At 49.1% G+C, this 27,194-nt stretch overlaps 1 protein-coding gene across 1 annotated transcript; it reads left to right on the forward strand.

Moving 5' to 3' along the window:
* Positions 909-8,723, forward strand: MS4A10 (membrane spanning 4-domains A10). The gene is made up of 6 exons (XM_018042748.1): positions 909-1,292; positions 1,742-1,861; positions 3,127-3,183; positions 5,073-5,201; positions 6,456-6,566; positions 7,736-8,723. The coding sequence occupies exons 1-6, from the start codon at positions 909-911 to the stop codon at positions 7,856-7,858; spliced, it is 924 nt and encodes a 307-aa protein (XP_017898237.1). The 3' UTR covers positions 7,859-8,723.

Here is a 27,194-nt window from a genome sequence, read left to right on the forward strand (position 1 = left end):
AGAAAAGTTATGACCAATCTAGATAGCATATTAAAAAGCAAAGGCATTACTTTGCTAACAAAGGTCCATCCAGTCAAAGCTATGGTTTTTCCAGTAGTCATGTATGGATGTGAGAGTTGGACTATAAAGAAAGCTGAGCACCAAAGAACTTATGCTTTTGAACTGTGGTGTTGGAGAAGATTCTTGAGAGTCCCTTGGACTGCAAAGATCAAACCAGTCCATCCTAAAGGAAATCAGTCCTGAATATTCATTGGAAGGACAGATGTTGAAGCTGAACTCCAATACTCTGGCCACCTGATGCAAAGAGCCAACTCATTGGGAAAGACCCAGATGCTGGGAAAGATTGAAGGCAGGAGGAGAAGGGGACGACAGAAGATGAGATGGTTGGATGGCATCACCAGCTCAATGAACATGAGTTTGAGTAAGCTCCAGGGCTTGGTGAAGGACAGGGAAGCCTGGTGTGCTGCAGTCCATGGGGTCACAAAGAGTCGGACAAGACTGAGCAACTGAACTGAACTGAACTGAAGCTAATGGATGGCGGAGGGGAGCCGGGGGGGGGGGGTGCTGGTTACAAAGATATCCCCACTTGCCCAACCCTCCTGCACCCTGGGCTCTTGGCCAAACTGCAATCAGCCAGTTTGGGTGGGGGTCAATCTGTCTTGCAATGATGGGGAAGTGTGTCTGGTTCTCATCTTTCTGCCCTAGAAGAGGCAGAGGCTGTGAGTCAGCTTCTCCCCATGCCTAGACCCAGCGGATTCCAGGTCAAAGCAAGTTCAGGCCAGCTGCTATTCTGGAAAGTCCTGGTCCAGAGGGCAGACGGGACAGGCACCCAGGCACGAGCCCAAGAAATGAGACAGTTTTGACCTAGCCTTTCTCTTTGGCCAGGAGCCAGGTCCTCAGCTGGAGTCATGGCAGCAGCAGCCGATGGAGCGTCCACAGTTACTCCCAGGTCGGAAGCTGAGGGATGCCCATCAGAGGAGGTCCTCAGCCCTACTCCACCTGACTTGACAGCAGCCGATGGAGCGTCCTCAGTTACTCCCAGGTCGGAAGCTGAAGGATGCCCATCAGAGGAGGTCCTCAGCCCTACCCCGCCTGACTTGACAGCAGCCGATGGAGCGTCCACAGTTACTCCCAAGTCGGAAGCTGAAGGATACCCATCAGAGAAGGTCCTCAGCCCTACCCCACCTGGCCTGACAGATCTACCTGAGAAGGTGACCCAGCCTGCCTTCCCACCTCAAAACTGGCACCAGGAGAAGCCCAGGAAGAGTAGCCGGGTTCTCAAGGAGCTGGGCGTGAGTGTCCATTTCCTGCAGTGCGGTACTGGGGTGGGGGTGGTAATGCAGGGAGGCCTGAGGATGGAGGGGGATTGAGACAGTGCTGAACACTTATTCTAAGATTTAAAAATCCATGGAGGGATGGGAGAGGCAGTCTACATCCACATGACACTGGCTCGGTGTGGCTCATAGAAGCCTCAGTAGAAGAAGCTTCCTCCCCTTCCCCTCTCTTTCCTATCCGCACCCCCCCTCAGCCCCCAGAGACACTGCCATGGCCACAGGTGGTGGGACAGGTACGTGACTCCCACCTGCCTTCCCAAGAAGCAGTCCTTCCTTGCAGGCCCACCAGGATCCTTAGAAGGCAGGAAGTGAGCTCTGTGCAGCTCGCTGGTCCAGGAGCTCAACGACCTCCATTAGGGCCAGTTCCCTGACAGCAGCTCTCTGTTCCCTGCCCCTGTCTTGCCCAGGCCGTCCATGTGGTCATCGCTCTGGTGTACCTGTTCATCGGAGGTTACCTGGTGGCTGCTGTCAAGAACCTTCACCTGGTGGTCCAGAAGTGTTGGTATCCGTTCTGGGGGGCTGCCTCTGTGAGTAGATGTCAAAATGTGGGCCGGCTTTGGGGATGCGCAGGCAGGCCCAGAGAACCTGGCTTTTGGGAGGGGGTGCAGGGTGGGGCGGAGTGAGTGAATAGCAGTGAGGCCACCTGGGCCCCTGCCCAGCCTCCTAGCTCCATGTCCACTCTCTCAGTCACCCTGGAAACAGCTTCTTCCCAGGGGCTCCCGCGAGCCTGCAGCCCAAGAGAGCAGCCCCCAGGCTCTCGGTGTACGCGTGCACTAAGTTGCTTCAGTCGGGTCTGACTCTTTGCGACCCCGTGGACTGTAGCCTGCCAGGCTCCTCTGTCCTGGGGGTTCTCCAGGCAAGAATACTGGAGTAGGTTGCCATTTCCTCCTCCAGGGGATCTTCCTGACCCAGGGACTGAACCCAGGTCTCCCTCATTGCAGGCAGATGCTTTACTGCTGAGCCACCAGGGAAGATCTTGGTACCCTCCTCTAATTACCAAGAGCATCCAGCACAGAGGAGGGTGAATGTGAGCTGGGGCAGCCGCACCTTCCCCAGGCTTCCTCGGAGGCCTTCGGATCTGGCCACACATCCCTGGCGCCCAGAGTCTCTGTCAGGGCCAATATGCAGAGCACAAGCCTGTTGGCCAGGGTGGGAGGAGAGAGGAGACCACTGCCCACACCTTCCCTGGAGGCTCCCCAGGGCATCCTCTTCCATCCCGGGTCACAGTGGAGTCCTGCTTCCACACCCGGTACCAGCTCCCAGAAACCCTCCTGGACACGTGTCCTGGCCCTTCACCTGCTGCCACTTCAGTCTTTTGATCCCACAGCTCCCACTTGAGCTTTCTGCGCACAGTGGAGAAACTACTGTCCCCACATGCGTGCCTATCCATCCCTGTGCTCCCAGTGATGGGTGCATAGTAGGCGCTCAGCACACATATGAAAGAATAATCGCAGAAAAATACCAGAGACCCTGGAACCAAGGGCTAATATCCTCCAAACTGTAGGATCCAGGAAGGGAGCGAGGCTTGGAGTGGAAGCCATAGTTCAGTTGCTTGCAGAAGGGTGGTCTGGGCTGCTACAATGGGGAAGCAGGAGAGAAGAGTAGCCTGGCTGGAGTGGGCCTGGGATGGACTGTGTAGGGGCAGGTGAGCTCCCTTTGTTGGAGGAATGATGTTCCCTATCCCACCAGCCCCCACAAGTTGTCTTTTTTTAAGATCATAGTGGGAAGGGAATTTGTGGGTTTCAAGGAACCCCAGCCTCTCCCTTAAGACTGTTTCAAATCTGTTCCACAGTTTCTTATTTCCGGGATCTTGGCAATAACAATGGAGTCGTTTCAGAAAAATTATCTGGTAAGTTGGAGGGTTAAGACTGTTCTCTCCCATCCCAAGGCTGGGCTAATGTCACCTAGGGCATCGTGTGTAGTAGGGATTCCAGAGGCAGTCTGCCAGGATTTGCCAGAAGCAGGTATAAGCCTTCTGGATGGCACAGAGGGTCCAAGCAGAAAAGCCCCTGTCGTGGAGGTCTGTCTCTCACCCTGACTCCCTGTGTTCTCTCCACCTGCTGCCTTTCCTCCACCCCAGCTCTGGCCACCATCCCATCAGGCCAGGCCTGGAGGTGTCATCCAGCCTGTTCACCCAGCAGCCTGGCTGACTGTTCTGGCAATCACCCCTCAGCTCCCCTGTGCCCTCGGCTTACCTCCCATGTCAGCAATTCTGAGAGTCCTAAAAGCCAAGCCACAGCTGGGAGTCCACCAACCTCTCACCTCTAAAACCCAGCCAGACACAACTGTTTCTTGCCTTGTTCTGTGCTATTTTCTGCCAGAGTACCTTACCCTCTCCCCACTGGGCATTCTCTCCCGGCTTTGACTTTCCTTCTGATCATTCTTCAAGGCTCAGCTTACATGTCTCCTCTTCCAGGTAGTTTTCCTGATCTGCCGTGGCTGGCTTCTGTGTTCCCACTGCTCCTTAGACCTCCTGTCTCCCTCTCCCATGCACTAAGCTTGGGCAGCAGGTGTCTAAGCATCTTTCTAGCCTGGGGTGGCCACGGGAAGCAGAGTGGGCACCCTCACAAGCCTGAGTGGACGGAGGTGGATGGAGGATGGAAGGACCATCCCACCAATCCTGTGTCGTGGCCTCAGCCCAGCCTCCACCCCCAAGCCCTGGCTGGGTCCACACTTATAGCCCCCCAGCCTGGGCTGAGCGGTGGCTGCCCTCTTCCCTCTCAGGGATCACATCAGAAGGGTATAGTGCCATTTAGCAGAGCAGAGGCAGGAGATGCTTGGCAAAGCCCTGGCTCTTCCTCCTGGGCTGGGCCCCTTGCAGAACCAAAAGCGTCCCCATTTCCTACACCTGAGCCTAGGGAAATACCTACTGCAGAGAAATCCATTCTAGCACAAGGGCTTGGAGGAGCCTTATGTTCATACTCTTTCCCTGTTACAGGGGTTTGCATTTGGCAAGAAGCTCATGGAATAATGCACAAATAACCCAAGATAAGGATGAACAGAGTCATTTCAGGGCCCATGGTGGGTGGGGGAGGAGGCAGACCTGAGTGAGAGAGGATAAGGGACTATCGGAATTCGTCGTGTCCTTTCGTGTGGAGGATGGGGGCATTTGGATGCCTGAGAAAGTGAAAGTGAAAGTCGCTTAGACATGTCATGTCCAATTCTTGGCGACCCCGTGGACTATACAGTCCAAGGAATTCTCCGGGCCAGAATACTGGAGAGGGTAGCTGTTCCCTTTTCTAGGGGATCTTCCCAACCCAGGGATAGAACCCAGGTCTCCCACATTGCAAGCATCAGTTGGCATATCTGATGCCAAGATGACTGGAAACCTAGGGACCCAGTGGCAGTCCTTTGGTTCTCGTGATCCCACCCAAGAGAACAATGGTACCCAATCTTTTTTTCCACAGACTGGGGGCGGGGTGGGAAGGTTTCACAATGATTCAGAAACATTACATTTATCGCACACTTTATTGCTATGACTACATCAGCTCTATCTCAGATCATCAGGCATTAGAACCCAGAGCTTGGGGACCCCATCATAGAAGATGAGGGCTGGTGGGAGCCTCCTTGGGTGGTCGGCTGGCTCAGAAAGCCATGTTGGCATGAGGAGCCTCTGACCCAGAGATGGGCAGTGTTTTCCTGAGGTCCCAGGGTGAGCTACTGGCTGGTCGGGGAAGAGAACTTAGACCCCCATCTGTAGCCTTTGGACAATGATTGTTATTTCTTCTCTGCTTATAGAAGGTGTGCCTGGTAGCAAACTCCATCAGCTTCCTCTGCGTGCTGGCTGGCCTCTTTGTCATTGTCAAGGACCTCTTTCTGGAGACTCCATTTGAGTTCCCCATCTGGAAACCGTACCCCAGTGATACTGTGAGTGTCCAGCCCCCAAGGGTCCTCTGACTCCCAGGAAGGCCTGCCCTGGGCTTGGCTCAGAGGAAGTTTCTAGCTCTCAGAAAATCTCATCTGGAGCCCAGCATGGGTGGCCAGCCCATCCCCCCACGCCAAGGTACAGAGATGATATTGGCCTTCTTGCTGGTCAGCATCAAGGAGCTGGACAGAGCCTGGACTCATGGCTCCCACTTTAATCATTAAGGAAACTGAAGCCCAGAGAGGGAGAGGGGCCTGCCTGAGGTCAAGTAGCAAGTTGGCAGCAAATTCAGTACCATAATCTAGGACTGCTGATTCCTTGTTCAAGGCTCTTTGAATAGCATAGCCCCAGTGACCCCAATAACTCTGAACCTCACAGCAGCCTTGCAGAGCTGGCCGAGTTCACTTTGTTACCCCCATTTTATGGAGGTGAACACTGAGGTCCAGAGAAGCTAAACTAGTAGATCAAGACCACACAGCAAGGCAGGGCTGCAGCGAGGACTCAGCGGGGTCTAGACTTCAAGCTCAGTGCTCTTTTAGCCACAGCCTCCTCTGAACCAGGAGAAGGGCATGACGACCCATCACAGTACTCTTGCCTGGAGAATCCCATGGACAGAGGAGCCTGGGGGGCTACAGTCCACGGGGTTGCAAAGAGTCAGACACGATTGAGGCAACTTAGCACGCAGGCACGCACTCCTGAAGCAGAAGGTGGGCCAGCTGTTCCATGTGGGTGGCTGCTGGCCTCAAGGTCAGTTTCCAAGTGTTCTGACCACGGTGGTTCACTATTCCTTATTGCCCTCCACCATGCTCACACAGGTTGAGCACACACATGGACACGTGTGCACAGACACACACATGCACACGTTCCCTACTGGATGCTCGTGGCCCCAAGAGAGATCCCAGCTGTATGGTGGTCCTCAACCCAGTTCTTCCCCTCCCCTGCTGTAAGCGATGCTGCTTCTCCCTGAGCTTAGATATCCCCATCTAAGTGGGACTGGATGAGATGATGCTGAAGACCACCTGCCATTCTACCAGGGGCCCATCAGAAAACCCCAGTCTTCAAACACTATGCACCAAGGACCCATGGGTGCCTGGTACTGCACATAGAGCAGAGCCACACCCTGCCTACTGGGCACACCTGGGAGCTGAAATCCCACTGTCCTTGCTGGCAGGTCTGACTGCTGCCCGTGCCCAGGTGATGGGTGCAGATACCCAATGGAGGCTCACCTGCCTTTCCCTCCCCTCTCTCCCTCGCAGGTCCACATCCAGAGGCTAGTGCTAGCCCTGCTCTGTGTCACCTGTGTGGAGGTCTTCCTGCCGGGGCTCATGGCCGTCATGGCATACAGGGATACCCGCCTGTCTGCAGAGGTGAGGGCCTCCAGGAGATGGGGAACGAGGCTATGGAGGGCAAAGAGAGGGGAGCATCAGGCAGAGGGGTGTTGCCCAGTCAGCTGGACCACACACAGAGGCAGCCCACAGTCTAGTAGGGGAGACAAGGCACAGGATGGAAGAGGGCGCCAATTCAAGGTGAAAAATGTGGGGCCACCGGGGAGGAAAGGCCACGGATGCTCAGACCAACAGGCTCCAGTGCTCCCAGCTCTCAAGCCCTTGGAGACCTTATCGGGGAGATCCGTGGAGACAGGCAGGATCTGGACCTGCAGGTGGGATGGAGAGGGACCCGTAGTAGAGGGAAAAGTAGGGGCAATGGCTCGGAGACCTGCCAGGGAAGGCTGGTGGAACCATAGTATGTTGTGGGCTGTGGCTGTGGTGGGAGCCAGCGAAGGGGGGATCACAGGGACTGAGCGCTTCAGGGATACCAAGTACCTTCTCTGCTAAGCATGTGAGAGAAACACGACTTAACATAATCTTGTCAACTGCCCTTTGAAGTGGGCACTGACCTTCCCCCATTCTACAGATAAGTAAACCAAAACTTAGAGAGGCCACGTCACTTTCCAAGGTCAAACACCTGTAAGGAAATCCAGGACTCAGTCCGAGGCATGTTTCACCCAGATCCAAGCCCTCGAGTACTTGTGAAGCTGGCAGAATGGCAGGCTGGGACCAAAAAGATCTAGAAATAAAAGACTAGTCTCTCCCCACCCCAGAAGTGATATCCTAGGCTCATTTCTTTGAAGGGAAAAAAAAAGTTCACACTATACTCCTAACTGTAAAACACTAAAAAAAAAAAAAAAAAAGGAAAATGTGTGGTCTAAACTCCCCATAATTCTACAAGGTTAACATTTCAATTGTTTTTATGTTAAGGTCATGATGTTCTGAGTTTTTACATAGCACTGACATGACGTTACATTTGAGTTTTACTCACACCAAGCAAATAAGTTGTCTCAGTCACTGCCTGGCTGTCTGGCAGGAAGTCTTCTTGTTAAGGCATCAGAGAGCTAGAAGGGGCCTTGTTTGTGTCAGTTTCCCCACCTTCATGGGAACTTGAGGCTCCAACAAGTGAGGCATCAGGAAGGGCTTTGTTGATCGCCACATGCCCCTCATATTTGAGCATCAGGGACAGTGGCTTCTCTCTTTGGCAGGAGGATGACTTGCCTCTTGTCCCCGACTCACCACTGGAGCTCAAGGAGCAGTCAATGATGCCTCCACCATCCTACGAGGATGTCACTCAAGGCGACCTGCAGGACAAGCAGGAGAGGAGGTGAAGAGGCCTTGGGATCCCCACACTGTCCAAATTCACCCCATCTCCCTGGCTAATATGAACTGGTTCCAAGGGGCAGTTACCAGGAAGGGGCAAACAGTGTCATTGCTAGAAATGTCTGCCCCATGCTGGTAGCCGAGCCAAGGACCCAGCCCAGCCCCTCAGCCCAGAAGGAATCTCCAGGCCCCCACCTGCTGTAACATTTCCGCTGGACCAGAGCACAGCCGGGAACTGCCCACCCACCCGGTCAGCCCCAAGAGTGGCCCTCTGGGCCAGCAGCCCCCCAGCACACTCTTCACCAGTCTGCTTCCCTCAGTCAGTGATGGGTGCACCAGGAGCCTGTCCACATGGGGCTGAGAGTGGAGCCAGAGAAGGCCCCTGAGAACCCAAGGAGGCACCATCTTCCCTCAACTCATCCTATCGAGAGGTCTCTGCAAGAACTTGGGCATCTGAATCCCTGGATTCCGGGGGGGTGGGGGTGGGGTGGGCAGCAGCAGAGGCAGAGTCAGACACAAAATGACCAACTCTTCCCACCAAACCGTCAATGTGTCTTCCTGCCCCTCCCTCTCCCCACCCCAGCTTCAGTGTCTCCATCTGTACAGTAAGGTGGTGGGCAGGTGAGATGATCAGCTGGAAAGCTCTGAGATCAGAGACAGGTTCAGAATCCCAGCTGTGACATCCGAGGTTGTCGTGAAGTTTCAGCCTCAAAATTCTCCACCTACTTGGGCTGAGTGAATGACGTAGGGGGTGGGAAGAGACCGACCTTTCTCATTTCCCAAATTTCAGTCATCCAGAAACGGTCTTCATGAGTTTGATTTATTGTACTGTATTCCGTTTGTTTCCTTAAATTGCCTTTTTTCTCACATACAATAAAGTTAGCCAGGTACTTTATATCTGCAACAAACAAGAAGTCAGTATCTTTCCATAAAAAGAAGCCAACTACAAAAATCATGTAAGCACGGTGAAAAACAACAATAACAGCAACTTGCTGCCCCATCTCTGTGATCTCACCTGCTTCTCTCTGCCTCTTGCCCGCTAATACCGCCGCCTGGCTTCCTGGTGGTCTCCCACACATCTCTGGCACACCCCTGTCTCTGAGCCATCCCTTTGCCCTTCCTCCACCTGGACGCTCTCCACATGGATTTGCAGAGCTCGCTCTTTGAATCCTTACTGGGCTATGACTCTGGGCCATTGATGATGTCATCTAATCCTCCCATCAATCTACGATGTAGGTTCTGTTGCCATCCCCATTTCATGCAGGATCGGAGAAGTTAAGCAGGTTGTCCAAAGGCAACCAGCTATACATTTTCAGCAACACAGATTAGAGATTATTCTATTAAGTGAAGTAAGTCAAAAAGAGAAAGACGAATACCGTATGCTATCGCTTATATGTGGAATCTAAAATACTACACAAATGAACCTATCTACGAACCAGAAACAGACTCAAAGACGTAGAGAACAGACTGCGGTTTCCAAGGGAGAGGTGAGTGGGGGAAGGATGGAGTGGGAGTTTGGGATTAGAGGTGTAAACTATTACATAGAGGATGGATAAACAATACTCCATAGCATAGGGACTGTATTCAATATCCTGTGAAAAACCACAATGGAAAAGCATATAAAAGAATATATATGTGTATAACCGAGTCACTTTGCTATACAGCAGAAATTAGCACTGCATTGTCAATCATCTATACTTCAATTAAATTTTTAAAAAATAAACCAAGTGGCAGAGATGGGATTTGGACACAGACAATCTGGCTCCAAACTGAAGGGCTGCCTCCTGGCATTGCCCTAACACAGCTCTAGCATGGCCCCTGCTCCCGGGGACCTACACTTTCACTGGCCAGATGAGACCTGCAGGAGTGGGCAGCTACAATTCCTGGCTACACAGCAAAGTCAGCCTTCGCAGCTCGTGGGAGCCCTCTCCTCCCAGACCGACCATTTCCCAAGTGGTTGTAGCCCAGGTTTGCGGTTGCCTGGAATAGGACCCTCTGTGCAGTCTTATAAAACTCCTGTGTACATGGATGCGCTCAGATCACTTGCCCTTGCACCGAATATTCCTAGGGTTTGAAGTTCTTCAAATTCTCCTGTCTGCTTTGTCACCTCCCCTGTTGCTTCTGGTTGTCACCTCTGGTTTCAGTCACCGACTTACCTTTTTTCTCCTCTTCTGACCTGCAGCTTTTGCAGGTTGCAGTTCGCTTTAGGACAGAAAGTGAAGTATTGATAAGTCACTGGACTCCATGGAAGCACCACAGACAGCCAGGAGCCATGCAAATATTTGAGACAAATGTAGTCTTTGAGAAGCATGCCAAACAAGCCCTGGTGGCTCAGACAGTAAAGAATCTTTCTACAATGAGGGAGACTGGGGGTTCGATCCCTGGATCGGGAAGATCCCCTGGAGAAGAGAATGGCTACCCACTGCAGTATTCTTGCCTGAAGAATTCCATGGACAGAGGAGCCTGGCAGGCTATAGTCCACAGGGTTGCAAAGAGTTGGACATGACTGAGCAACTAACAGTGAAAAGATGAGAGAAAAGTTGTGATGGGCAGCATGGCTGTCTGGAGATGTGGGAGCAAATTCCAGCCCTGCTCACCACGTGGTGCTCCACAGCCCCGCTCACCCTCTTTCCTGGGAGCCTAAGAGCAGGAACAAGGCCGATCACTAACTGCAGACAATCCCCACCCTAATTTTTCCCCAAACCTATGGTCTCCTGTCTATAGGGTAACTGCAAATGCTAACCCCACCCCTACTGGAGAACTGGAGAAACCACAAAGTCATGCCCTCCTCCTTCCCCACACTCCCACCTTGCACCCCTGTCCTCAAGGCAGGTGATGGAGGCAGGGCAGCCTCACATTCATTCATTCCCTCCTTCCACAGGTAAAGACTACACTTCACCTGCTCCACCTCTGGAGAGGGGAGAGGACCACCCCCAGCGAACCCTTACACAGTCCTCAAGCTCTTTGAGATTAGATTCTGGTGGGGGAGACAGGCAGTAATCAAACAATCCACACCAATAGACACCTACCTGCTGGAAGAGAAACCGAGAGGGGTTAGGAAGAATGTAGTGGGGACCTGATGTGAAACACGGGGCAGGCAGAGACAGGGATGGGGTGCGGCTCAGCCTTTTCTCTGGAGGTTGTGTTAATCGAGGACTGAAGACTGCCCAGTGCTGACCAGTGGAAGGGCATTCCCTGATATAGGTTTGCGCTGCCTCAGCCTTCATCCCTCGCCTTCGCCTCCCCATCACCTCCAGAGGGCTGCCATCACTCCCTCCCCGCTCCCTTCCTAGCATCCTGCTGCCCTGAATTCATCCAGTAGCAAACTGCCTGCTCAGTGTCAGGCGAAACAGAGCCAGTGGGAGATACACACTGAGATTTGTTGCAGAGAATTGGCTCCTGGGGTTGTGGGGCTGGACGGACAGTCAGGAAGGACATGCTGGATCTTCCAGGCTTGGATCTGCCATGCATGGGGGAGTTTCTTCTTCATCAGGGAATCCTCAGTTCCACTCTTTAATCCTTTCAGCTGAATTGATCAGATCCCACCCAGGTTATCCAGGAAAATCTCCCTTACCTAATAGCTGACTGTGGATTCAATCACAGCTACACAATACCTTCACAGCCACACCCAGATTAGTGTTTGATTGAGCACTAGCCTCATAACAGTAGCCTCACCAAACTGACACCTTCTAAGGCTATCCCAGACACACAGACACAAAGAAGTTGCAGAGAGGGGTAGACGTAGGATTATCTTTGGCTGGTGCAAAGAGGGATCACCTGCAAACAACCACATGTTAAGGAATTTTATCCTGCTCTAGCAACTAACTGTGATTGAGTGTTTTCACTACACCAGCCACCAACCTAGTTCTTTTATAAGAAATCCTCACAAAAAATGAGTTTACGGTTGAGGAAACTCAAACACAGAGAGGTTACCTAATTTACTGAAATCACACAGCAAGGGGGTGGTAGAACCAGGAATTATCCTCAGTCAGATGCCAGACCCTGAACTGATGACCACTCTGCAGTGCTCCCTCTGTTTGTCAGCTTATCTATGTCAGAGGAGACTGACCAATTTGTTAGCACCATCTCTTAGTCCTCCAGAATCTTATAAGGAAAGGTCTGGGGTTGCCCCAATTTTACAGATCACTGCAGCCTCAAGAGGTTGTGTAATGCAACTCCCAGGTGGCAGAAGTGGGACTCAAGCCTTTGTTTGATTGACTGCCAGGTCCAGCTCTTCACCTCCTTGAAACAGAGATGGAAAAGCCCTTCTTTAATGGCTCTGGGGAGTGAGAGATGAACACAGGACAACATAGCGAAATTAGGACACACAGGGCAGGGTGCGGAGGAAACACAGAGGGGACAGCGCAGCCAGGGCCAGGCTGCAGGAGGGCTGGAGAACTTGCTGAGCCTCAGAGCGGGGAATGGTGTCCTGGCAGAGGGAAATGGTGTAAGCAAAGCACCGGAGGGAGGGGAGAGGGAATTCCAGCCTCCACATGAAGAAAGTCCCCTTTACAAAGAGGTTAGTGCCCAAAGTCAGCAAGGGTCAGATAAAAGCTTCCTGGGTAGCTCAAATGGTAAAAATATGCCTACAATGCGGGAGACCTGGGTTCCATCCCTGAGTCAGGAAGATCCCCTGGAGAAGGGCATGGCAACCCACTCCAATATTCTTGCCTGAAGAATTCCATGGACAAAGGAAGCCTGGTGGGCTACAGTCCATGGAGTCAAAAAGAGTCAGACACGACTGCGTGACTGACGTGCCCAGGGACTGAACGTTTGTGTCCCCACCCAAATTCACATTTGAAACTCTAACCCCCCATGTGATGGTGTTGGAGATGGGGTTTCGGTTTCTGGGGGTCCTTAGCTCATGAGGGTGGTGTCCTCATGATGGGATTAATGCCCTTAGAAGAGACAGGAGAGACCTCGCAACTCCCTCTGTTCTTTATTGGGCAGTCTGCACTGAGTCTTTGTTGGCACACACGGGTTCTTTAGTTGTGGCAAGCAGGCTTATTTTCCCTGAGGCACGTGGAATCTTAGTTCCCAGACTAGGGATTGAACTTGCATCCCCTGCACTGAAAGGCAGACACTTAACCAATGGTAAGGTAAGCTAAAGTCGCTCAGTCGTGTCCGACTCTTTGCGACCCCATGGGCTGTAGCCTACCAGGCTCCTCTGTCCATGGGATTTTCCAGGCAATAGTACTGGAGTGGATTGCCATTTCCTTCTCTGGGGGATCTTCCTGACCCAGGGATCGAACCCGGATCTCCCACATTGTAGACAGACGCTTAACTGTCTGAGCCACTAGGGAAGTCCAATGGACCATCAGGGAAGTCCCATTCTTTCTCTGTTCTTGACTATGTGAAGATACATTGAGAAGGCAGCCGGCTGCAGACCAGGAAGGGGGCCCTCACCAGAACCTGACATGCTACCAACCTGAAGTCAGATTTCCAGGCTGCAGTAACTGGAGAAATAAATAAATGCTGGTTGAGTCAGCCAGTCTATGGTCCTCTACACAGCAGCCTGAGCAGGCTAAGACAATCATGTAGGGTCCAAGTCGAGTAGGGACTTGTCCTCAAATGCCATCAATTACCCTGAAGTCCAGGTAAGACAAACCAGAGCAACCAGGCAGCAGTACCTCTGCTTCCATCAGGGCTCACTCTGGGGCGTCAGCTTGTGGACAAGGTGATGGGGAAACAGAGCAGCACCCTGTGGTCCGTGTCCCACGTGTTCTCAGGCTACTTTTTGTCTGCGGACAGCCTTTGTTGTTGGCGTTCAGTCGCTACGTCATGTCCGACTCTTGGCGACCCCACAGACTGCAGCATGCCAGCCTTCCCTGTCCTTCACTGTCTCCCGGAGTTTGCTCAAATTCAAGTCCATCATGGATCGCTGCCTTGTCATTGCGGAGGGGCTTGTGTAACTCAATGAAGTTACAAGCCATGCTGTGCAGGGCCACCCTGGATGAACTGGTCATAGTGAAGCATTCTGACAAAACATGGTCCACCAGAGGAGGGAATGGCAAACCACTCCTGTCCTTGCCTCGAGAGCCCCCATGAACAGTATGAAAAGGAAAACCTTTAGCCAAAGAATAAGTTTAATCTGAGAAGTGAGAATATGCAGAAACAAAGGAAAACAGTCCAACAAGACTAAATAATAATAGTTGAGTCATTAAGCATAGTCAAGGACCTTTAGTTCCTTCTTAAGGGCTATAGATAATATTCTGAGCGACAACCTGTGAGCTGTCTTGTAAATACTAAAACCCCCACCAGGTGGAAGACGTTAACTACATGATAACCAGGTTGTAGCCAAGACATAAGCTGCCACAATTCCAAGAGCTGGGTTCAAGGAAATGGGAACAAACAGACCCTGGAAGTGAAGATTAACTGTCCTTCTACCCCAAATCCCTGAGAAATTCCTCTGGAGGAGTTCCCAGGAGTTGGACCTTCCCTCTTGTCTGGGAGAGCTTGGCTTAGGAGGCTCTGAGGAAGGGGAAGGAAGGAATAAGGAAGCAGGGGGTCCCCTGCCAGCCTGACTCCCTGGGGGCCCACTCACCTGCAATTCCAGAGAGCACACCCCTGGCCCTAGGAGCGCAGCTGGTTTCTGGGGGCAAGAAGGAAGCCTGGGGAAATTTGTCTGTTACACACACATCCCTCCAGGATGGTCTTTGCAGCTGCTAGAGGACCCCACCATTCTTCTCCTCTCCTTTCCAGAATTGCCTCACTGCAACCACAGGACATCTGGTGTCCTCCTCCCCTGACACACAGAGTCCTGTGTCTCCACTCCACTGTCTATCTGTTCTTCTGCCTGGAAAGCCCCCAGCCCCAGAGTGCACCCCCCTCATACACCTCTGTGGAGCCCCCTTACCCACACTCCTCTCTCCCATAACACACTGGCTCTCAGAGTGTGCCCCCTCTTTTCAAAATTAACTGATATGAATACATGGGGTTTTTTCTGTTATTTTATTTTTATTTATTTTTTCCTCTCTTCGCAGGATCTTAGTTCCCCAACCAGGGATCAAACCTGTGCCCTCTGCAGTTGAAGCATAGATTATTAACCTTTGGCTGCTGCTGCTGCTGCTAAGTCGCTTCAGTCGTGTCCGACTCTGTGCGACCCCATAGACAGCAGCCCACCAGGCTCCGCCGTCCCTGGGATTCTCCAGGCAAGAACACTGGAGTGGGTTTCCATTTCCTTCTGGAGCATCAGGGAAATTCCTGCTGTTCATTTTAAGGATTTCAAACTCAGAGCCTTTCAGGGGTCAGGTACACTGTATAAATGAGTGAAGAAAGTGGGTATGAGTCAACATAAATGGCTGCAACTGTAGAGGGCTTCCCCCTTCCAAAGTCATGTAACTTCCAAAAAGTTGAAATGAGTACCCTGCTGGTCAGACAAGGCCCGTGAAACAGGAAGGTTCTTCTGAGGGTCACAGATGCCTGTCCTCTCATCTATGTGCATCTTCCCCACTAGACCACATGCTCCTTCAGGCTGGAGACATCTTTTATTGCTCTGCTTGTAAAATAAACTAGACAGAAAGGACAATAGGGTTCAACCAGCAATGGCAACACAACTCTCACCAAATCTCTGCCTTAGTCTGGATATAAATCAGGCACCCCAGAGGGGAGATTTCCTGGTTGTCCAGTGGCTAAGACTCCATGTTCCCAATGCAGGGGGCCCGGGTGTGATCCCTGGTCAGGGAACTAGATTCCGCATGCCTCAACTAACAGTTCACATGCCTCAAGGAAGATCAATGATCCACCAAAATAAATAAATACACCTAATGTGAAGAGTCGACTCATTGGAAAAGACCCTAATGCTTGGGAAAGATCGAAGGCAAAAGGAGAAGAGGATGGCAGAGGATGAGATGGTTAGATAGCATCACCAACTCAATAGACATGAATCTGAGCCGACTCCAGGAGATGGTCAGGGACAGGGAAGCCTGGGGTGCTGCAGTCCATGGGGCCTCAAAGAGTCGTCGTACATGACTTAGCGACTGAACAACAACTTTTTAAATTCTGTATCAAAAAATTTTAAACGTGTGCCTTTGAGGGTGCAAGGTATTGTTGGGAGCATTACTGAATTTGTAGATTGATGTCTTCACTCTCCTGGAAAGTGTCTTCCCTGGTCATCCTCTGTACTGGCCCCTTCAGAACATTCCAGTCATCTTGCTGGCATCTCTGTTTGCTGGGCAACTTCATCTGAATATGCATGAGGCACTCAAATTGGACACGGAGTAGAATTTTCATTCTTCTCTGCTTCCACTGTAGTGTGAGCCAGAGGGGTGCCCCACTCTATAGCAATGTTCACAGAATTTACAGAAATTACGAGAGCAGGGGACAGAGTAAAATAGATACATAAATTCAATAAAAGTAAGCTTTGGAGAGCAATGAATGAGGCTGGGAGAGAGGAAATCCAAAAAGTGAGGCTGCTGGACAGCCTGCATCAATGGGTCCCAAAAGGAACAGAAGACACACTCAACATGGGTAATGGGAATAGGGTTTAAAGAAAGGACTGTTACAAAGACAAGAACAGGGTTTAGGAAAAGGGATAAAGGTGATATCCTAGGCCATTAATGCTAGGGGGTTGTTGTCCTTAACAGAGGATGTAGTCAATCCTTGGTGACCAGGGAGGGAAGGAGGGAAGGAGGGAATAAATACCTCAGCTTCACTCTCCCTTCTCCCTGAGATTTCCTTCCAGCATCTCTCATTGGCTGAAACCAACAGGAAGCTGGCCCATAGGGGGCCTGCTGTTACAGTCATCCCCCTGGGATCCTGGGTGTAGAACAGGAGGGAGACAATGGGAGAGTAATCTGGGAGAGGCACACGTGGAGACTCTAACACAGCACTGGGATGTTAGCACACTGGTTGCCCCAAATCATCTGCAAATTCTTCCCTTTGCCTTGATGAAGACAGCCTCCCAACTCCTGCTGTTTGGTTCTCTCTCGTCATCATGTGCCTGAACAGATCTAACACCAGCCCCTGCCTTAATCCTCCAGCTCCAGCTCAAAGAATCTCAATGCCCGCACTAGAAGGGACCTCAGACATCACCTGGTCTACTTCCCCCCTCCCCTTTAAGCAGAAGAGGAAACTGAGGCTGAGGGAAATGCCCGAGGATTAGAAGGTGAATAGAGAAAGAACAGGGACTAGCCTTCAGGCTGCACACACGCCACTACAGACCTCTGCGGGTGCACACTGAATGAGAAATACATCAGTGCTCCTGCAGCCACATCAGTGTCTGAGGAGGCAGGAAAACATAGGCAAGAATCTTCAATGTGTTAGCCACGGAACTTTTTGAAAGTCTTCTGTAGATGAGAAACATAATGGACAAAACAGATAAAGGTACGTTTATGGCAATAAACTTACCTTAAGACTTCCCTGGTGGCTCAGACAGTAAAGCATCTGCCTACAAAGCGAGCGACCTGGGTTCGATCCCTGGGAAGATCCTCTGGAGAAGGCAGTGGCACCCCACTCCAGTACTCTTGCCTGGAAAATCCCATGGATGGAAGAGCCTGGTCAGCTACAGTCCGTGGGGTCGCAAAGAGTCAGACACGACTGAGTGACTTCACCTTACCTTACCTTATGGTAATAAAATACCATCTTTATCTGCTTTGTCCTTTATGTGTCTTGTCTACAGAAGACTTTGCTTTTAAAAAGTTCTGCTGCTAAAACACTGAAGATTCTTGCCTATGTATTCCTGCCTCCCCAGGCACCGACGTGGCTACAGTGCTTTTCATTTGCTGTGCGCCCACAGATGTCTGTGGTGACGTGTGTGCAGCCTGAGGGCTAGTTCCGGTTCTTTCACAGGGGCTTCCTTGGTGGCTTAGAGGGTAAAGAGTCTGCCTGAATGCAGGAGACCTAGGTTTGACCCCTGGGTTGGGACGATCCTCTGGAGAAGGGAATGGCTACCCACTCTAGTATTCTGGCCTGGAGAGTTTCATGGACAGAGGAGCCTAGCCGGCTACAGTCCACAGGGTCACAAAGAGTCAGACACAACCGAGTGACTAACAGGGTGAAAAGAGCAGGCTTAAAACTAAATATTAAAAACAAAACAAAAAACTAAGATCATGGCATCCAGTCCCATTCAGTTCAGTTCAGTTCAGTTCAGTTCAGTTCATTCGCTCAGTCGTGTCTGACTCTCTGTGACCCCATGAATTGCAGCACGCCAGGCCTCCCTGTCTATCACCAACTCCCAGAGTTCACTCAAACTCACATCCATTGAGTCAGTGATACCTTCCCAGCTATCTCATCCTCTGTCGTCTCCTTCTCTTCCTGCGCCCAGTCCCTCCCAGCATCAGAGTCTTTTCCAATGAGTCAACACCTCGCATGAGGTGGTCAAAGTAGTTTCAGCTTTAGCATCATTCCTTCCAAAGAACACCCAGGACTGATTTCCTTTAGAATGTAGTGGTTGGATCTCCTTGCAGTCCAAGGGACTCTCAAGAGTCTTCTCCAACACCACAGTTCAAAAGCATCCATTCTTCGGTCCCATTACCTCATGGCAAATAGAGGAGGGAAAGGTGGAAGTAGTGATAGGTTTCCTCTGCTCGGGCTGCCTAATTCTGAAGCCCAGTCTTCTAATTCCAAAGGCCAGGCTCCTGGCCACTTAGAGAAGATACACTGGGAGGCCCTTGCACATCCAGGGATGATGTAGGAGGAGTCCAGGACACAGGGTACTCCTACCTCTTAGCAGACCTCCCAAGGGAAGCTGCAGGCTCCACTGAAGCCCTATTTCTGCCAAAGAGGTGGAGGCTAGTTCTTGTTTTAAATATCCACACCACAAATCATCCAACAAAACAGACCCAAACTTCTTTCACTGTCTTCGGGAGATGGTGAGGGACAGGGAGGCCTGGTATGCTGCAGTCCATAGGGTCACAGAGTCAGACAGGACTTGGTAACTGAACAACAATGAAAGTTCCTCCAGTTCTCCTGTTTTGTGTCCTAAAAGCACACCTGCGTGTGTGAATGAGCGTGTTTGATGTCAGGAACTTCTGATGGGTCCAAGGATTTGATGAAGTCATTGATAGAGTCAAGGACACCATGTGCCAGCGCCAACTGTGTGCCCAGCCCCATCACAGGTCTTTACACCCATATCTTAGTCTATCCTCTAAATACAGAGGTTGCTGACACAGGTGCTGGTCTTTCCCTCACTTCACATGAGAAGGAACTAAGGCTTGGAGAGGTAAAGTGACAGCCCTCACCCCCGACCCAGAACACACAGCTGAGTAATGAGACCACCAGACTCCAGAGCCAGCTCATCTAAGGCTCAGGTGTATACCAGCTCTGGTACTTGCAAGCTGTGTGGCCTTCAGTGATTCCCTTAGCCTCTCTGTTTCTCTAAACTTGAGAAGTAGTTCATTTCACAGGATTGTCAAAAAGACTGCATAAAAACTGCTAAAAGAGTGAATGCATCCATGATTGAAAGAATAAACTGGGGGGAAATATAAGCTATAATTATTTTGTAGTCTACAAGGAGCTATGTGAATGTTAGCTATGAGCAGACAGCTGGACGTATTGCTGGGTACATACACTGGTGCCCGGTGTGATGAACTCAGCAGACATCATTCACTCCACACACTCAGTGAGCATCCATCTAGCCCTTCACTAGTTCACTGATGACCCATTGATTATCTCCTATGTGCCCAATACTATGATAAACTGAGAAGAGAAGCAGATACGTCTTTAAGTCAGTGGTTTTCAAACTTGAATGTGCATCAGAATCACCTAGAGGGGTTGTTAAAACACAGATTGTCTGGCCCCATTTCCAAAATGTCTAATTTAGCAGGGAAGGGGTGGGAACTCATAATTTACAATTTTAACAAATTACCAGGTGATGCTGCTATGGTCTCCAGGGACCACACTTGGAGAAATATTGCTTTAAATCAGCAAATATTAACTGAGTGTCTATTACTGTGTCTACTAGTGTTTAAAAACTGGGCTTTATGTATGTTATATCTTTTGATACAGTGGCTCTGTACTATTGTATCTGTGCAAACTAGCTAATGGAGGATTGATACCAAACCTCCCTACAACTCCCAGAATGGCCAGGAATGCAAGCCTCCTGGTGAACATTCTCCCACCACACTTGGGATCTTTTTACACCTACTCCTGCAGAATGAAATCCACAAGAGAAAGCACTCCATAGGAGCCCTCCATCCCACCATGACCGCCATGTGTGAATGCACAGGTACAACTCAGACGTCATCATGCCCATAGACAAATAATGTAAATGGCACCCCTTGGAATCACCATTCCACCCTAAGTCCTGAGAGTCCCACGAACAAATATGAACCACTGGTGACTGCTGCAGGAAACTCTCCGGAAAGCATGAGTGGGATGGAGTGGGAGGGTGGAAACTTGGAGAGGGGGTGGAGGAAGTGGTTTGGTGATGGTGGAGAGTGGGGGTTGCAGGGCCTTAATTCCTCAGGAGGTCATCCTCATGGTCACTGCTGAGTCCCAATAGTCCCTTGGGGTGAGGCTCACCTCTTTTCCCTGCAAAGCCAAGCATCATCTCCCTCGGAAGGATAATAATATCAACAGCCCTGCCTCCCTGAGCTTTTGCTGTGCCTGGCAAAGTGCTAAGTACATTTCAACATTTAACCTTCTCAGTAATCCTGGGATGTAAGTATTGTTTCTCCCATTCGACTCTTTTGGAAACTAAGGTTAAGTGATTTGCCTAAGGACTCCCAATTAGTTAACAGGGAGGTCTGAATTTACACCTGGCTGTTCCAGAGGCTGCCAGAGCCCTTTCCCAACCTTGCTTCCTCCTGGGCGACTGTTTCCTTTCTGATTTAACTGTGTGAACATACGATTGCCCAGGACACTCATGTATCGGTTGCAGCGATAATGATGGTGATGATCCATTTAATGATGGTGAACTTCATTTACCAAACCATTCTGATGTGCCAGGCACTTCGCAAGGCCCAGGATGAACATTACCTCAAATCCTTACCATGTCCCCACAAGTTCATTTATTATTACATCAACAACACAGATAAAGAAATTGACACCCAGGATATAATGTACTGATAATATGTTGGTTCAGAGCACACACCAGGGACCAAACTTTCCAGGTTTGACTCCAGCTCTTCCTTCCTCTAGCTGTGTGACCCTCGGCAAGTTACTTAAGTCACTTAACCTCTCTGGCCCCCCATTTCCTCATCTACAAACTGGGATGATAGTTTCCACCTCATAGGGTGTGTTAAGGAATAAATAAGTCATATATATATATGTGTGTGTGTGTGTGTGTGTGTGTGTGTGTGTATGTATATATATTTGTTGTTGTTTAGTCACTAAGTTAAGTAGTCACAGCTAAGTAAATAGCTATGAAAACAAGAGAAGCGAAAAGCAAAGGAGAAAAGGAAAGATATAAGCATCTGAATGCAGAGTTCCAAAGAATAGCAAGGAGAGATAAGAAAGCCTTCCTCAGTGATCAATGCAAAGAAATAGAGGAAAACAACAGAATGGGAAAGACTAGAGATCTAGTCAAGAAAATTAGAGATACCAAGGGAACATTTCATGCAAAGATGGGCTCAATAAAGGACAGAAATGGTATGGACCTAACAGAAGCAGAAGATATTAAGAAGAGGTGGCAAGAATACACAGAAGAACGGTACAAAAAAGATCTTCACGACCCAGATAATCACGATGGTGTGATCACTCACCTGGAGCCAGACATCCTCGAATGTGAAGTCAAGTGGGCCTTGGGAAGCATCATTATCAACAAAGCTAGTGGAGGTGATGGAATTCCAGTTGAGCTATTTCAAATCCTGGAAGATGATGCTGTGAAAGTACTGCACTCAATATGCCAGCATATTTGGAAAACTCAGCAGTGGCCACAGGAGTGGAAAAGGTCAGTTTTCATTCCAATCCCAAAGAAAGGCAATGCCAAAGAATGCTCAAACTACTGCACAATTGCACTCATCTCACATGCTAGTAAAGTAATGCTCAAAATTCTCCAAGCCAGGATTCAGCAATACATGAACCGTGAACTTCCAGATGTTCAAGCTGGATTTAGAAAAGGCAGAGGAACCAGAAATCAAATTGCCAACATCTGCTGGATCATGGAAAAAGCAAGAGAGTTCCAGAAAAACATCTATTTCTGCTTTATTGACTATGCTAAAGCCTTTGACTGTGTGGATCACAATAAACTGTGGAAAATTCTGAAAGAGATGGGAATACCAGACCACCTGACCTTCCTCTTGAGAAATCTGTATGCAGGTCAGGAAGCAACAGTTAAAACTGGACATGGAACAACAGACTGGTTCCAAATAGGAAAAGGAGTACGTCAAGGCTGTATATTGTCACCCTGCTTATTTAACTTATACACAGAGTACATTATGAGAAACGCTGGGCTGGATAAACCACAAGCTGGAATCAAGATTGCCAGGAGAAATATCAATCACCTCAGATATGCAGACGACACCACCCTTATGGCAGAAAGTGAAGAGAAGCTAAAGAGCCTCTTGATGAAAGTGAAAGAGGAGAGTGAAAAGGTTGGCTTAAAGCTCAACATTCAGAAAACGAAGATCATGGCATCTGGTCCCATTACTTCATGGGAAATAGATGGGGAAACAGTGGAAACTGTGTCAGACTTTATTTTTGGGAGCTCCAAAATCACTGCAGATGGTGACTGCAGCCATGAAATTAAAAGATGCTTACTCCTTGGAAGGAAAGTTATGACCAACCTAGACAGCATATTCAAAAGCAGAGACATTACTTTGCCAACAAAGGTCTGTCTAGTCAAGGCTATGGCTTCTCCAGTAGTCATGTATGGATGTGAGAGTTGGACTGTGAAGAAAGCTTAGTGCCAGAGAATTGATACTTTGAACTGTGGTGTTGGAGAAGACTCTTGAGAGTCCCTTGGACTGCAAGGAGGTCCACCCAGTCCATCCTAAAGGAGATCAGTCCTGGGTGTTCTTTGGAAGGACTGATGCTAAGGCTGAAACTCCAATACTTTGGCCACTCTGCATGAGGCAGAGTTGACTCATTGGAAAAGACCCTGATGCTGGGAGGGACTAGGGCAGGAGGAGAAGGGGCCGACAGAGGATGAGATGTCTGGATGGCATCACCAACTCGATGAACATGAGTTTGAGTGAACTCTGGGAGTTGGTGATGGACAGGGAGGCCTGGTGTGCTGCTATTCATGGGGTCGCAAAGAGTCAGACACGACTGAGCGACTGAACTGAACTGAGTCACTAAGTTGTGTTTGACTCTAGTGACCCCATGGACTGTAGACCACCAGGCTTCTCTGTCTATGGGATTTCCCAAGCAATAATACTGGAGTGGGTTGCCATTTCCTTCTCCAGGGGATCTTCCTGACCCAGGCATAGAACCTACGTCCTGCTTAGCAGGAGGATTCTTTACCACTGCACTACCTGGGAAGCCCTAATATATATATATTTGTAGCAGTACCTTAGCATAGTAACAGATTCTGGAAAAGCCAAGATCTCTCATTGGTAAATGGGCTTCCCAGATGGCTCAGCAGTAAAGAATCTGCTTGAAATACAGGAGACATGGGTTAATCCCTGGGTTAGGAAGAACAGACCCAGGGTAGGTTAAAAGGTTGGTAACCTTTGAACTAATAACCTTCCAATATTTGTTTATGATGAGGAAATCATTTTTCCATTAGTGAAAACCATAACCCTTCTTTCTTTGTGTTCAAAACAGAGTTGTATTATGTGCACCAAATAGAACTCTAGTTATTTGGAGTTGTCTTTCTCCTGGTTCTTCCACCACTCAAACTGGAGAGCATTCCTCTCAGTTCCAGACTGCAGAGGTGACTTGCTGGGGGATAGTAACAAATCTTTTTCCAAATATAGCAGCCAAGTGTTTTCAGGTGCCCATGGTTTACTGTTCTGAAACTGTTATTCTCCCTGGAGTTTTCTTTTGCAACCAAACAGCTTTTTAGGAGTCGTTTTAAAGGCTTGTAGATATGTTCTTGGTAAAGAGCCTGTTGCTATGCACTATTTGGTTTCAGAATCTGGGCTTCCCAGTAATGCCCACTCCAGGGGCTATCAGCTGACGGGTCTCAGGCTCTAACAGGCCAATGGATACAGCATCTTGCTATGTGCATCATAAAAATACCCCCACGAAGGTGGGCTGGTGCTAGGGAGGAGCAGTTTTTCTTCTTATTTGAGGTATTATCTACTTAAGTATTTAATTATCTACCTAAGGATATTAGGGCAAAAGGGACACTAATTTCCTTTCCACCAGCTGTGTGAGGATTTACAGGTGGAAATCCGAGTTAACTGGAAGCAGGCCTCTGATGAATCCCCGTAATGTTTCAGTGTTCCTCAGAGTCAGCTGGGGAAGCTGCCCACCTGGACAGTCTCTCAATCCCCCCGGACCTGCCTCCCTCAGGAAGTCCTCCTATATATCCCCTCACTCTCAGGAGCCTCAGTGGGTGAAACCCTACAGGTTTGTGACTTGGCCTCGCTTGCCTCTCTGGGCTGGTTGTCTCACCTCTCCAGCTGGACTCAACATGGCTAGACAACAGCATCCCCATCTCACATTTATTTGTGGTTCCCATGATACCGAGCACACAGAAGGCACAAAGAGATTGCCTAAATTGATTCTTTTTCTTTTCTTTGACTATACCATGAGACTTTCAGGATCTTAGTTCTTCAACCAGGGATTGAACCTGTACCCTTGGCAGTGAAAACAGAGTCCTAATTGGACCTCCAGGGAGCCCCCTGAATCAATTCTTATTAAGCTTGACTCTAAATTCCTTTAGAGAGTGTCCAGGAAAAAATTAATCACACAAACTTCTTAGCATAGACCTGAAATCCCTCAACTGCTCATCATACAATTAATGATTCTTTTTTCCTTTAAGAAAAGTTTGGGACTCTCAACTATGAACTATTAGCTCCTAACTCTCTTGAGTGTGTTAGTCACTCAGTTGTGTCTGACTCTTTGCAACCAGATGGACTATATAAGCCCACCAAGTTCCTCTGTCCATGAGATTCTCCAGGCAAGAATACTGGAGTGGGTTGCTTTTCCCTTCTCCAGGGGATTTTCCAGACCCAGGTATCAAACCTGGGCCTCCCACATTACAGGCAGATACTTTACCATCTGAGCCAGCAGGCAAATTTCCCTATTATTCTTACTTCTTTTCTAGTCTGTTCTCTACTATGATTCTCAGGAAATTCCCACTTCAATGTGAGCTTGCCATTAGCTAAAAAATAATTTCCTATTGTAATAACTAGAACCTGGTAATGTTAATGAAATTGTCTTAAGAAATCATTATCAGAATGATTGTGTCCATCCATGTGTCCACTTGATGTTTCATATGCATTCACTCATTCATTCAACAACTATTTATTGAGCAACTGCTAACTGCCAAGCATTTACTAGTCTGGGCTCTAAGAATATAGTAACATACAAAATAGAAAAAAAAAATCCTGTCCAAGGGAAACTGACATTCTAGTCAGTGGGAAATAAAAAATAAACAAGTAAGCAAGTCAAATATATTAATATACTGTGACTAGAGAACAAGGCTTGGTATTCAATCTGCCTCTAATGAAGTCATGAGGCTTCGATTGGGTGTCATCCTTGCCAATCATACATACCCTGGGAGAAGGTGCAAAAAGGCCACAAGACATTCTCTCTTGAGACAGACTCCTGTTTATGAGAAAATACCTCCTGTTCCAGTTAGTACTGCTGTGTAACAAACATCCCCAAAACTCAGTGGTGTAAAGCGACCATTTCATCATGCTCACAGATTCTGTGGCACAGAACTTGGACATGGCATAGTGGGGAGAGGTTGTCTCTGCTCCACGATTTCTGGGACTTCTGCTGGGAAGACTCAAAGTGGGCAGTGACCTGACAGGTGGTGGCTAGAATCCTCTGCAAACACGTTTGCTCATGCCTGTCAGACAGTGTGGGTTGTCAGCTGGGACTTCAGCTGGGCTGTCAGCTGGATCACCTTCATCGGACTCTCCATGTGGTCTCTTCATGTGGGGTGATTTTGGCTTCCTCACTGTGTGGTGACTAAGTTCCAAGAGCAAGCACCCCATAAAAGTCAGGCAGAAGCACATGGGATTCTTATGATCTAAGCTCAGAAGTCACAAAGCAACAGTTCTGCCATAATCTTTTTGCCAAGGCAATCACAAAGGTCTATCCAGGTTCAAGGATTAGGGGAGAGTGGGCGGGGCACAGACCCTATTACTCAAGGGAAAAGGTGTCAAGGTCACATTGGAAGAAGAGCCCATGGATGGGAGATACCATTGCAGCCAACTTCTAAAACTGCAATCTTCTAAAACACCTTCTGTGGCTAATTTCAATAACCAAAAAAGTAGGGGTATGTAGATCTACCCAGAGTCATCCCACAGGCAGAGAACTGAAACTGCTCAAGCAGAAAGTGATAACATCTGAGGGTTATGCAATATTTTATTTTGAACAGAAAACAAAAGAGCAGTGGAACAACCCTTTAGTCTTCCAGCCCTGCTCTGTGTGGAAGGCTTACAATTTCCTAATGACCTGAAATTTCTGCCTTGGGACTTATTTTTAAAGAATAAAAAATTAGGCCTAGGCTAAAGAAAGAATTAATTTTTTATTTAGGTCAAGTGCTTAAAACATAGAGGCAAAGAGGAGTGGGGAAAGGCACCTTGGGAGGCAGAGTCTCATGGATTCCAATCCATTCTCTGCCTTTTCCCAACTGCCTGTCCCTGGACACGGTCCTTCGCCTCTAAAAACCAGGGTGGTAGGGTTAATTTCCTCATGAGGTTTCCTGAGATGAAGTGAGATAATCCCTGCAAACACGCTCCATGCTGGGCAGCCACTCTGAACAGAATCTCTATCTTTTAAACTGCTAATGGAACAGGTGTATTTTTGTATTTGTTAATCTATAGCAATAAAATGCCTTCTCCTCAATGTTGCTATAATTTTTACATCCTTAAAATCTGGCATAGGGACTTCCCTGGTGGTCCAGGGGCTAAGACTCTGAGCTCCCAGTGCAGGGGGCTCCAGATTCAATCCCTGATCAGGGAACTAGATTCCACATACCGCAACTAAGAGTTCACATGCCGCAACTAAAGATCCCGAGTGTAGGAACTAAGAACCACACAGCTAAGTAAGTAAATAAAATTTTGAAAGAAAAAAATTTATCATAAACACTATGCTTTTAAATCTGTAAGCATAGGAATGGGCCTTTAGGGTGAAATGATCTATATGTTTCTACAATAATCTTTCAGTAGAGCAAGCCTTGGGAGTGTGAGGTCTGAAAGGATGAGCCTGGCTGGTCCACTGAGCTCTGGGAGCATGAACTTCTGGATGCAGAGTGAGAGGAACAGAGAAGCAAGATTAGTGACTAAGGGAAAACCTCAATGCTGCTCAGTCTGATACAGGGCTGATTTTTGTTCACCA

Source organism: Capra hircus, chromosome 29 (genome assembly GCF_001704415.2).
Source record: "Capra hircus breed San Clemente chromosome 29, ASM170441v1, whole genome shotgun sequence".
Taxonomy (NCBI): Eukaryota; Metazoa; Chordata; class Mammalia; order Artiodactyla; family Bovidae; genus Capra; species Capra hircus.

Bases quoted from the DNA above. Each gene is read 5' to 3' on its own strand.
- MS4A10 (XM_018042748.1), top strand. From the start codon at position 909: ATGGCAGCAGCAGCCGATGGAGCGTCCACAGTTACTCCCAGGTCGGAA. The intron at 1,293-1,741 runs GTGAGTGTCCAT...TGTCTTGCCCAG, and splicing joins GGGTTCTCAAGGAGCTGGGC to GCCGTCCATGTGGTCATCGC. The intron at 5,202-6,455 runs GTGAGTGTCCAG...TCTCCCTCGCAG, and splicing joins AACCGTACCCCAGTGATACT to GTCCACATCCAGAGGCTAGT.